The sequence below is a fragment of the Phaethon aethereus genome (genome assembly GCF_964289735.1).
Source record: "Phaethon aethereus genome assembly, chromosome: 5".
In the NCBI taxonomy this organism is placed as follows: Eukaryota; Metazoa; Chordata; class Aves; order Phaethontiformes; family Phaethontidae; genus Phaethon; species Phaethon aethereus.
Genome location: NC_138579.1, coordinates 24,152,431 through 24,165,846, shown reverse-complemented (window position 1 = coordinate 24,165,846; position 13,416 = coordinate 24,152,431). Strand labels below are relative to the sequence as shown.

At 36.1% G+C, this 13,416-nt stretch overlaps 1 protein-coding gene across 1 annotated transcript in view; it reads right to left on the bottom strand.

The window, feature by feature from the left end:
• Positions 1 to 13,416, bottom strand: part of CEP128 (centrosomal protein 128) — a gene marked incomplete at both ends in the record, with an annotated part of 126,339 nt that overhangs the window by 70,161 nt on the left and 42,762 nt on the right. Inside the window, 2 exons of the mRNA XM_081999988.1 lie at positions 3,973 to 4,623; positions 9,402 to 9,752. Coding sequence (XP_081856114.1) covers positions 3,973 to 4,623; positions 9,402 to 9,752 — 1,002 coding nt within the window. The remainder of the gene's footprint in view (positions 1 to 3,972; positions 4,624 to 9,401; positions 9,753 to 13,416) is intronic.

Genomic DNA, 13,416 nt, shown 5'->3' with positions numbered 1-13,416 from the left:
TGTAACTTTTATGGGGAAGAAGGGTAAGGAGGCAAGTGTTACAAGTTAATTTAGACACCAGAGCTAACAGAGTACAAAAACCCTTCCAAAGGACAGTTCTGAGAAAGAACTTTGGTGTCCTAAGTCCACAAAGACTTACAGACACAAAGACAAACCTGCAGTGCCTAAAACATTTTCCATGAATATGCTTATAAAAATCAACTTTCCAGTTCCTAATAAAGGTAACTGTATTATAATGTATATGCAGATGGGAGACAATCCAAGAACCAAATTCCTCACTTATATTTCCTTTGAGACACAATGGAGAAAGTTAATTTTTATTAATTTCCAGTATGGACAAGGTAGATGTGACTGTAATTTAACTGATCTGGACTGAACCCATTTTCTACATCTGATAATCTTAAGAAGAAAAAAAAAAAAAAGAGAACTACACGCAACTGGTATACGTATAGAAAATAATTTTTAAAAAATACACATACATACACAATTTTATATGTACAGATACATATCTCTATATAATGTTACATTAAATATTAACACTTGAAAGTGCTGTCAGGCATGAGGACATTCTGTATTTCATTATTCTAAGAGAACAAGGATATTTTTAAAGCAAATGAGGTCATGTAGTAAAATTAGGAGACAGATTCAGAGCTTCTGAACACACAGCTGATCGGGGACCACTAAGCAGAGCACTTAATTTCCTATGCCTAGTTTATCTATCATTTTAAATAATAAAAAAAGACATTATAGAGACATTGATTAGGAATCCTTCAGGATGTTCTAGCAGAAACAGAATTAAAAGCTTAAACAGCAGAATCTCAGTACTGAGACAGTAAGATCCTTCTCAACACTGACATCTCTGACAAAATTGTATGTTCTTCTCCAGTTCTACCTGCAACATATAATATTGCTATGGTACCTCCCCTATTACCCCAAAAAAATCCTTAATTACCTCATAATTTTTCAATCCAGTCCAGCAGTACAGAAAGCCAGACAAGAGTGAAGCAGAAAGTAACACACAGAAGAGGCAAGAGAAGGAAGGACAGTAAGGATCAAAAGTCACTTCTTCTTACAATCTATGCAGCAGTTGGTTCTGTAAACACAGGGCTCTGCACCCTTGATTTCCTGAAAGTAACTCATCAAAATTCCTTCTCTAGTTAAATTTAAGGCTTTGGGTCTTAATAAATGTGTTAAATTTCCCTTTACACCCCAAGTCTACCAACTGACCTTTATTTTCAAGACTTTTAACAGCCTTTGGACAGGGTTATGTATATTCTTTCACAAAAGCAGTTACAAAGGTTGGATGAGGGTGAGACATAAATGAGGTCAACATTATTCCTGTAAGAGTAAAAGGCTGGGAACAAAAACTTACCAGCCTGAAACAAAAGGATAATAGGTAAAAAAAACCCTTTCCGTTGGATTTCCTTAAACTCTACCCTAAAGACACAATATTTAAATGTAATTTGAAAAAATGAATGCTAAGTTTACCTTAATTTGGAAGAAAAGTACATCCATAAAAGTGAAACCCAACTGCAATGTAATGATGAGTTCAGAAAAAAGTAACAAAATCACCTGCACAATGACATGTTCTCATCAGATCTTCCTACAGATGGATATGATTATCTATTTTGTTGCACTTACGATCTTTTAATCAAGAGAATGTTGTGCATTATCATTTTGTGTACTGCTAAAAAAAGTTGCCTACCCTAATAGCTTACAAAATTCATCTCCCTCAAACCCTCTGCTCTTCTGTTTCTGAGACACAAAGCTGAAAAAAAAAAAAAAAAAAAGTATGTAGGTTAAGGACCCTGGGAAAGTCATGGCACTATAAATGAAAGAGAAATGACTTTTTTCAAATATTCTGTTTAGGTACAACAATCAGTACTAATAACAAGGCCCTTACTGTAAGACTGACATTTCCATAGAAGAGGAACAGATAGTGATGATCAACTAATTTTTTGATTACTGCCATCCAGAAAACACTTTCCTTCTCTCCCCTTGATATTAAATGTACAGTATTAATTTCAATGTCATTGTCAAAGAAAAAAAATACATATTTCGACAGATCATTTAAATAACGCTAGACACATTACAAATTACGCCCCCAATGTTAAGCACTGCTGTCAAAACATTTTGATTTTAATGATCCTTCTACTGTCATCTAGACTTTTTTTATTCCTATTTCTGTGTTATCAAGTGCTTAAGAATTGTTGTCAATTATTATGTCATGCATGACATATTAAATAACTAATCATCCTTTTCTAAGTAACATCAATTTGTAAACGCAAAAATCTGGAAAATACGCATTTTTAACTAGTTGCATATTTGTGAGAAGAGAAAGGCAATAAACATATTTATATTACTTAACCTTAAGAAGATCATGATTCACATGCTTTGATTAAGGATTTTATAGCTTTTTATGGTTAAATTGGTAGAATTTTGACATGACCAAATTTTTAATTTGATGGGACTGAGGTGGAAAGCGTATTTATAGTACTACAGAGGTGCACTCAAAATAGGTTGGTAATTTACAATCTACCTGGAAAACTATTGCCTCCATTAATACGAATACCCACATTATAATTATTAGGACATAAAAAATACTACTTTTTTTATATATTTAACCATGTAATAAAAATTGCTTCAATGAAAGTGCAATGTATAGCTTATACAAATGTTAACAGTTAATTGTGCAGTTTAGACCGCTTCAACTTAACTTTTGAATTTTATTCAGACCACTTAAAGCCACTAAAATGCTCGTTTTCTTTCCAATACGATAGCCTTGAATCAGGAGCAAATGATGTAAACTAAAGACATTAACTTGTTTCTTCATGAATAAAATGCTGTATTTCATCATTTACTATATGAACATAGTCACTTTGAGAAATTGTGCAGAAGTTAGAATTTCTAAAAACTCTTTGAAACAGAAAGAGCTATCAAAATTCACCTTAACAAGTGTTATACATTATCACTATTCACAGTCTGAAAGTGTTTCCAGATACAATGACAGTATTTCTGCATCATGCAAGTTACATGTTTAGAAAAATGTGTCATCCCTGAAATACTGCAAGTTCTTTAACAGCGTGTCCTGGTTTCAGCCAGGGTAGAGTTAATTTTCTTCACAGAAGCTAGCGTGAGGCTATGTTTTGGATTTGGGATGAGAAACTGTTGATAAGGTGCTGATGTTTTGAGTTGTTGCTACATAGTCAAGGACAGTCCAGCTTCTCATGCTGGCCTGCAGCGAGCAGGCTGGGGGTGCACGGGAAGCTGGGAGGGGACACAGCTGGGACAGCTGACCCAGGCTGGCCAAAGAGATATTCCCTACCATATAACGTCATGCTCGGTATATAAAGCTGGGGGAAAAAGAAGGAGGAAGGGGTGGAGGGACATTCGGAGTTATGGCATCTGTCTTCCCAAGAAATCATTATGTGTGATGCAGCCCTGCTTCCCTGGAGATGGCTGAACACCTGCCTGCCCATGGGGAGTAGTGAATGAATTCTTTGTCTTGCTTTGCTTGCGTGCGCGGCTTTTGCTTTATTTATTAAGTCTTTATCTCAAACCATGAGTTTCCTCACTTTTACTCTTCCGATTCTCTCCCCCGTCCCACCATGGGGGAGTGAGCGAGCGGCTGCGTGGGGCTTAGTTGCTGGCTGGGGCTAAACCACGACACAGGGCTGTGACAATAATTGTAAAAATAACATTTGAAAGAGAGGATCGAATTATATTAAAACACTACAGCCTCATGTATCTCCTTCTCTTCTGATCAGACATACCTATTTCATGACTTTGGAACTAAGAAAAGCTTTTGACCTAAAACTGTTACTGTTACATTTTTTACCCTGAACTTTAAACTTTTATGGTGAGCTGCAATAAAATGTTTGTTACACGCTTTAAAGATGATACTTTATTACCTTCATCACTCAACAGGTTAAAAAAAAAAAGTCTGACATTGGAATTCTTCAGAGTAAGTACCTTTAGCATTCTAATCTGAGCCTCTGCATCATCCTTTTCTTCTTTAAGGAGTTTCATGAGCTCTTGAACATTTCGTTCATGTTTGATTTTAACATTTTGTAACTCTGATCTAAGATCTGCCAACTCCTGTTGGTGAACTTCTCTTTCCATCTTCAGCTGCCTGTTAGCTGAAGTCATCTCATTATGCTTAGATTCCTGCTGTTTCTGGAGATCTGAGAGGCTCTTATGTAATTCCTTTTTGACTTTCTCCTCTTCTGCTATTCTGTTTGTTAGTTCTACACGTACAGAGCATAAGTTTTTTACATCTGCTTGCATTTCTAATAGTCTTTCTTGGTCTTTTTTATGGATCAAGTTACTAGTTGCAAGTTCTGCCTCCAAGTGTTCCTTTTCAGCTTGCATTTGATTTTGTAGAGAGACTTGCTTTTCCAACTCATTCTCCAATTTATTTACAGTACCTCGAAATTCGTTGATATCTTCTTCAAGAGATACCTGGTGAGACTTCATTTCATTCAGTTTTACCTCTTTGCAGTGCAATAGTTCTTCCTGCTGAGCTCTCTTTGTAAGCACATCATTCAGCTCTTTCCGAAGGTTTTCTATTTGGTGTATAGCAGAGACAAGTTGACTTTTGAGGTCATCCTTTTCTTTGAGGGCCTAGGAAAGAAGAAAAAGAAATCCAGTGCGATCTAAAGTAATTGGAGAAAACTGTTGGAAGGATGTTCTTTGACATTCCTAATGTCTAAGGTACAATTAGCAGACTTTGTTTTGAAAATAAAAAAAATCTTTGCCTGTTGTGAACTCTGTTCAAATGTATTCAATGTTGCTTTAAATTTAGATATGGAACATTTGTGATCTCAAACACGTACTTGTCCTTAATTGATCTAGCCTCCTAAGCAGGGATAGTTTGGGTTAATTCCCTGCTTTTCTCACCCTCTTTGCAGGCTGAGATGGGTTTTTTTGCTGGTTCCTCCAAATAGCAAGATGAAGGAAATGAGGCAATACAGTAACACAGCAGAATACAGTGAGTATTACTGGTCACACATACCTTACCTACAGGTCCATTACATAGGCTGACTTGTTTTGCATATATTCTAAAAGTATTACATATTAAGTATGTCAGCTTTAAACTATTTTTGAAACTGCACACAGTAGATGAATGAAGTTAAAAACCTGCATTCATGCATCAAAGCCAAGAAATGAAGACTTAATCTTTAAAATAAAAATCAGACACATTTAATAAAAATTCCACTGTTTTCCTAAAAGGATTAAGAGTTGGATTTTTTTTTTTTAACATTGCTATGTTTTAGGTTAAAAAAATCCTAGAAAATTAGTTAAATGACCACTCTGTGTATAAGGAATTTGTTGGGTGGTTGCACTCAAAGAGTTGGGGTCAACGGCTCAATGTCCAAGTGGAAACCAGTGACAAGCAGCATTCCTCAGGGGTCAGTATTGGGACTGGCACTGTTTAATATCTTTGTCGGGAACCTAGATAGTGGGATCTAGTGCACCCTCAGCAAGTTTGCTAATGACACCAAGCTGTGTGCTGCAGTCATGGGAAGAGATTCCATCCAGAGGGATAGGCCCATGTGAACCTCATGAGGTTCAACAAGCCCAAGTGCAGGGCCTGGGGCAGCCCCTGGTATCAATACAGGCTGGGGGATAAAGGGATGGAGAGCAGCCCTGCCAAGAAAGACTTGGGGGCACTGGTGGATGAAAAGCTGGACGTGAGGCGGCAATGTGCACTCATAGCCCAGAAAGCCAACCGTATTCTTGGCTGCATCCAAAGCAGCATGGCCAGCAGGTTGAAGGAGGTGATTCTGCCCCTCTACTTCACTTTGGTGAGACTCCACCTGGAGTATTGCATCCAGCTGTGGAACCCTCAGAACAGGAAAGACTGTCAGAGAGAGTTCAGAAGGCAGCCACAAAAATGATCAGCAGAATGGAACACCTCTCCTATGAAGAAAGGCTGAGAGAGTTGGGTTGTTCAACCTATAGAAGAGAAGGCTCCAGGGAGACATAATTGCTTCCTTTCAGTACTTAAGGGGGGGCTTATAAAAAAGACAGGGAAAGACTTCTTGGTAGGGCCTGTTGCAATAGGACAAAGGGTAATGGTTTTAAACTAAAAGAAGGTGGATGTAGACTACAGATAAGGAAGACATTTTTTACACTGAAGGTGGTGAAACACTGGCACAGATTGCCCAGAGAAGTGGTAGATGCCTCATCCCTGAAAACACTCAAGGTCAGGGTGGACAGGTCTCTGAGCAACTTGGTGTAGTGGAATGTGTCCCTGCCTATGGCAGGGGTGTTGGATACAGATGATGTTTAAGGCCCTTTCCAACCCAAACCATTCTATAATTCTATGGAAAATTTGCACTGCAAGTATATGTCTCTTACTAAATAGTACATTTTATTAAACCCATGTTACACACACCATTCCTGATTCTTACTTATCTCAAGTTATAACTTAATTTTTTTAAAATTTGGTTTAAAATAAGAAGGAATTTGCAGTACTTTTATCATAAGTCACACACAACTTTTACTACAGGGAAAAAAGAATGATAAAGGAACAACATGAGATTTTCCTGATGTATCACAAACTATTGGATTCTTTAAACTGGCTTAAATAAATTTTATACTGACTTCTACTCACTATTACCACAAACAGTACACATTTCTTATAGATAGAGTAAAATTATTGAAATTATGCAGAACAAAAAGGGCAATTAAGGTTAACAGTGTGCAGGGTAAAAAGGCACAAGATGTTAGAGGTGCTACTGTTAACCAATATCAAGGATAACCACATCTGCAAGTCTTTAACTAAATTATCCCAATAACTCCTAAAAAATGAAACATAAACAATTTGTCTACAGCCCACCCATTTTCTGAAAATATTTGGAACATCTCAAAATTGCAAGCTATGATTGTGATCCAATTTTGAAAACTTCCCACCAACCCTTTGAAGTCTTATAAGAGAAAGCAAAGACAACAGACTGCCATTTCTCCTTTTTTTTCTTTATTTATTTTTATGCAGTTTTGTCTCAGATGTTAATGGTCTGTATATTTCAAAGCTGGTTAAATTACGTTCATATAGTTCCCTGAAGCTTATCACAAATACTGCATCTAGATTGATTATAACCTCATATGGAAACTGTCTAAAACTTTGTATTGAGAACATGAAATACTGTTTGTATTGTCTCTTCCACAATGATGCATAGTTTATTTGATATTACATAGCCTCCAATGAAGACATTTTCTTCAAGAGTGACACTTACCTCAAATTTGTTGGCAAGATGCTGTTCATTTTAAAAGGTAGAATGAATACTGACAGCATTTCTTAAATGGAGCTTAAACCAAAGTGACTGCATTTAGCATTTTTATGCATTCGTCACATAAAAAGAGGTAAAATCCATGTCAACAAGTCTTACATAACAAAGAAAATGTCAACATGGACAGCACTATCAACTGCTGTTACAAAGATCTGTCCACGCGTTTCCACGAATGGTGGTTTCAAAGACTTTTGGGGTTCCTCCTGCTTGCTATTCAATACTCTCTCCTCTACTTTTTGCTTCTCATTTGTCTACGAGAGACACATATGATTTCTAAATGAAACAGGTTTTCTTTCTTTCCTTAACACCACCATTTACCTAGGCAAGAGATGACCAACTTCTTAAATGTTTGTGAACCTTATTTCCTCAGACAACTGCTAGGGCTAACCAATACAAGATTACTATGGAATGAATTGTTGGAGCATGGACAGAGCAATTAATAATAAAAATAAGGAATACACTATGTAGTTCAGGAGAGAAACAGCAACCCCAGGAATCACAGCTTAAATCTACCAGAGTTTATTAATTTCAACTCAGTGTTAGCCCCATTATGGCTGCTCCTGTGCTTTGCCCATGCTCATACATTCATGTACCAGTCTCAGAACAGGTTACTGGATGAGGAACAACACAGGATGAATACAGACATCCCATACTTCACACCATAAACCCCTTGAAAACTACAATCTTTGAGCAGAACAAAGCAGAGGATGGCATGGAGTCATCCTAAAAACATCAGATTTAGTAACTTAAATTGGATGCACGTCACTAGAAAATAAGTGAAAAGACTTGAGAGAAGCTCTATAAAAACAAAAGTAGGCCATACAATATGACAGGCTGCACCAGCAGAGCATGCAAGCTCACAGCATTATACCAGCCACTATAGAGACAGGCACCTATTGACCCAGCCACTAGAAAATACAAAGACCCACAGACTCATTGCAAACAGAATGATGGTTTCTACTACTATTCCAAGCGAGGATGGTCAGCATTAGTACTGATGTGAGTGCTTGCCTTTAAAGTAGTGTCACGACTAGAAAAAGTCAAGAAATTCTGCTAAGTCAGGGGAAAAAAAAAAAAACCCAATGTTTTTTCCTGAGATACTTCATAGGAGGAAGAAGAGAGGAATAAGTGGTTTGCCACACTGAACAAAGACAAATGAAAAGCCCAGAAGTGTTACCTGATCAATTTTCAAATTTATTTTTCAAAATAAAAAATTCTAAAAAATATAAGGAAGAGGCTGCAAAGAAAAATACATGAAAAGCATTTAAAAAAAAAGTTATAAAAATGTAAGGAACACAGACTATCCAAATGAATGGAAAAAACTGGGAACCGCATAGTAGATTTTAGCAGCATATTCATCCCAAGTGCAGGTAAGAGTGCCTTTTTTGCTAACATCTCCAGATTTTACTTAAAACTCTGCACATTCTCAAACAAAAAATGTCTACTTTTCTGCCTCCAAACGTCAAATCCAAACCGAGTTGCAGTCCTTACGGTATTTCAGAACTTGTAGTCTTTATTGGCAATAAAAGATGTCATTACTAAGCCTAGAGTCTGAGAAAAGCTTAAATACAGAATGGAATTAAAAATAAGCTAGTTGTACCGAAGTCCACATAGCATTACAGTCTGCTAGCAACCTGACATACATGGTGAAAGTAAACACCTACTTTCAAAGATGTGACACTGTCTGCTACATGAGACAATGCGTAACTTGAACACGGGTTATTACTTAATGTGATTAAAATTTTTTATAAAAAATAACATCACAATGTTTTCTTAAAAATTAACTAAAAATAACCTAAGTTTTGTTAACTGTTAACTGAAAAGATAGTGTAAAAGCAACATTCATAGAGAAACTTTCTTCTTAATCAAAGCTTTCTTCTTGAGAAGTGAAGAGACTGGAATAAATACTGGATAAAGAAGAGAATGTGGAACTCCTTAACAGCTAAAAAATATTGCCACCTATTAGCTGTTTTGTAGTTTGCCAGAAAATTTGGTCCACAACTTAAGGTGGAAAATGGTTTAAGTCACAGTTTGCATAAATAAACTCTTTATCTTCATTTCTAAAACAAATGCAAAGAGTACAAAAAAACCCCCAGTCAGTCTTACCTGACTGTTCTTGTCCATCAGTTGGCTGATAGTTTCATTTTGGTTTTCCACCTCATGATCCAGTTTCTTACATTTCAACTTCCATTGGCGGATGGTTTCCTGTGCTCTCACCTTCAAATCCTCTCTTTTTTTCTCAATCTCCAGCCTGAGTGCCTCTGAATGCTTGAGTTCAGTGAGGTACCGTTCTGCTTCCTTGGTACTCTCTTCAACCTGTTGAGCTAACTCAGCAGACTGGAGTTCAGTTTGTTTACGTCCATTCTCACAAGCCTTGTAGCAATTCTGTATCTCCTTTAGCTGGTCCAGCATTTTTTCCTGCTGCTTCTCCCTGTTTTCGAGGTCAGATGTTAACACCTGGAATAATCATAGAAAAATATGAAAATTCCAACTCTAAAGATATACAGTTTAAATATTAAATATTAAATATTAATCACATTAAATATCAAATCACATTTCTATATAAAATATGAATAGCATAAAAGATCTCCTTGACTACCAGAGAAAGCCCTGTTAGCCACAGAATCTCCCCCTCTACAACGGTAAAGAATTTCAACACAAGATATAAAATGGTTACTCTATCCTATATTTTACTTTCTGCATTTTTTCCTCTTCTGGTTGTTCTTGTTATTATTTGTATTTTAAGTTTGAGAAGGAATCGTTGACCAGGGTTCTTCTATGTTACACACTAGACAAATATGGAATAAAGCAAATAGTAAGATATAAGGAGATTAATATAAACAAATGAGAGGAAAAAGAAAATTGGCAAGGAAAAAATAGCATTCACCACAACAAAAGTAACCTACAGTAGATGAGCTAGTTGTTACCCAGTTTTAAGCTGGTTGCTTTTACAGAAGCAACATGCCAAATTAATGGTATTTTGGAAAGCACTGATGAATACAAAGGCAATACAACAGCTTGGTAGATGTTTCTAGAACAAAGTGCAAAGATGTTTGAAAATGTAGCAAGCATATTAAAGCCAACATTAGTCATCCTTTCAATACTGAATGCAATCAAAACTACACATTTTAAAAATAACAAGTGCTGCCTAACTCAAATCTGATGATATTTCTCAGGACAATCTCATAAACAAGTAGGAAAAATTGTTCTCCATATAACTTCTGCAAAGGCATGTTCAGAAACCAGTTATTGAAGCAAAATAGTGAATAGCAAAAATGAAATTTTAAGACCATCACGTAGAATTTCACATTAGTATTCTGTATTTTGAGCTTATTTAGACTGCTTTCATACCATTCAGTATTTTCATTAATGACTTAGATTAATTTAATAGGCCTGCTCTATGGTCAGTCAAAGATATTGTCAAGCTTCGAGAGATAGAAATACCTTAGAGAAAAGGATTAAATTTCAGAATGACTGAAACACTGGAGATGTAATTTGCAATAAACATGGTGCAATTCAGAAGGGACAGGGGAAAAATACTTTGCCTAGGAAAGAATAAGCAACTTTATGGATGCACATGGAAGACTATATAGACAAAGGTCCTTCCACAAAGTTGGGGGAGGGAAGTTGCTTGGGTTTGTTGGTTGGGTTTTTCTTTGTGGGTTTGTTGTGGGTTTTTTCCCCCTCCATGGCTGGCCATTACCTTCTGGGAGGCAATAAATTGTACCAGTCTTTTCAGGATAGCATTTACTGTCCTGGAAAGAAGTCTGCATGTGTACTCTTGCATGTGACAGACCGTTGTACTGCCAGAAAACACAGATTAGAATGGACTCTCGCTACAGACAAGAACAATCAGTCTATCTTGCTATTCATACCCATGATGCAAAACAGGAATAGAATTATCCATTGGACAATCAGTTGCTTACCTGCAGGATGAACAGTCCTGCTCTAAACACAATTGAGATATAGATAATAAAACAATAGGTAAACACATTACAGAATAGTCAGGAGTAAATCTTCGCAGACACCACCACGAAAACAGCAAAGCCTTTCTAGACTTACAGTTCTATACATTAGAAAAAACCCACATGTATTCTGCTTCACTATTATTTAAACATTCATCTTCAAGCTTATCAGGCAAAATGACCAGGTCTAACTTTGTAAAAAGTTCTGATTCATAAGACAAAGTAAACAACCAAAAAAAACCTCAGAAGCTACCACCAGCAAAATTTTATCAAAACAAGCTTAATTTCAAACGAAAACAGATTACAATACTTCTTTAAAGGTAAGAATTTAAATTCTGAATGTAGCAGAAGTCAAAAATGGCCCAATAAAGTACAGTCAGACATTACATTTAGTCTTCAACAGATTTTGTAAAATGGGTCATAATTTCATCAGTCATGTGATTATACATGCTGTTATCACTTCCCATTTCATGTCTTTCTGGAGACACCATAGAGGATGTCAGCCTAAACTGGTTGATTAGTCAACTCTGCATCATTAAAAACTAGTTATTTATGTATAATTCCCCCAGAGAACACATTTCATTAATACAAATACAGTTCCTACAGGTTTTTTAATGAAATATTAGTCTAAGCTTAAACACAGAAAATAATGTTCAATTAATTGTAATCATACACTTCACTGTCCAGTAGCAAATCTTAATCTCCAATTTATTGATTTATAGTAAAATGAAAAAAAAAATGGGAACATTTGTTTCAGATGTTTATTTTGAAGCACAACTGATTTATCAACACAAGCTATTTGCATGAGGAGGAAAAATGAACTTTGACATGGATCTACCAATATAAATCATAGAATCATAGAAATTTTGTGTTGGAAGGGACATTTAAAGGTCATCTAGTCCAACCTCCCTGCAGTGAGCAGGGGCATCTCCAACTAGATCAGGTTGCCAACAGCCTCATCCAACCTGACCTTGAATGTTTCCAGGGATGGGGCATCTACCACCCCTCTGGGCAACCTGTTCCACTGTTTCACCACCTTCATTGTGAAAAATTTCTTCCTTATATTTTTACAGTTTGTGAAAATAAGTCTTTGCAAATAATTTGCACTTTGCTTAGAAAAGCTAAGCAAGAACAGACTCAAAACAATTGAAGTCAGCTGGAAAACAGCAGCATAACATATCAGCATTTCATGCAGCTTTCCCTGTAAAGGGGATAGGGAAACAGTGGGTCTCCACACTCTGTTTTTATAATATCACAACAGAGGTCCTAAATTTATTGACCTGAACTTTTGAATTCCTATTTGACATATGATAAACATATGTATATCTGTATGTTAACATGCATGCAGCTGTCAAAACTCATACCTGCTGGTATTTAAAACATTAAATAAGCAACTTTTCCGACATGGGCTGTCAAAAATAATAAAGTAAAAAAATCATACTTATCAGCCATACACATAGACACATACATTTCCCAGAAAGGAAAAAGCCTCTTTCCAGGTATGGCATATACATACATTCACACAAGGGGAACAGACATACACAAGCACTATTTGTTAGAGATTTTTGCCTTCAGCACCTATAAAGAGCACACCTCAAACCTCAACATCCATGTACAGAGCTTAAGCGTATATAAAAACCAAATATTATGGTCCTGCCTTTTGGTAACTTGGAAAATCTCAATACACAATCCCAATTTCTAGGCATTCTGTCAAAAAAGTAGGATGAGTGATTGTTTGCAATTTTTAAAATAACATTTCTAACAGAATAGTTACAGGCAAGTAATCTCTTTGCCATTTGTCATTACCTGCCTGCACACGCCAACATTGTGGTTGATTTGAAGCAACCCTTTACAACAATTTACATCTAGACATCATCAGAACCATCTTAAAGGACACAGTTTTCACTTAATGATTGGAAATAACAATCGACAGGGTCAGTAGAGCATACCTTGTTAAACATGATACCCCTTTCAGACAAACACTGCTCAAAAAATGACTGATTACTAGTTTTTGTGAAACCCTACTATCTGCTGATAGTAAATAGTTAATACAACACATAAAGCTGCATTAAGCAAGTTACAGTACTATATCTTTTTAATGACTAATTTTGATTTTATGATAACTTAAGATTGTTTTGATAGTAAGAAATAATTAT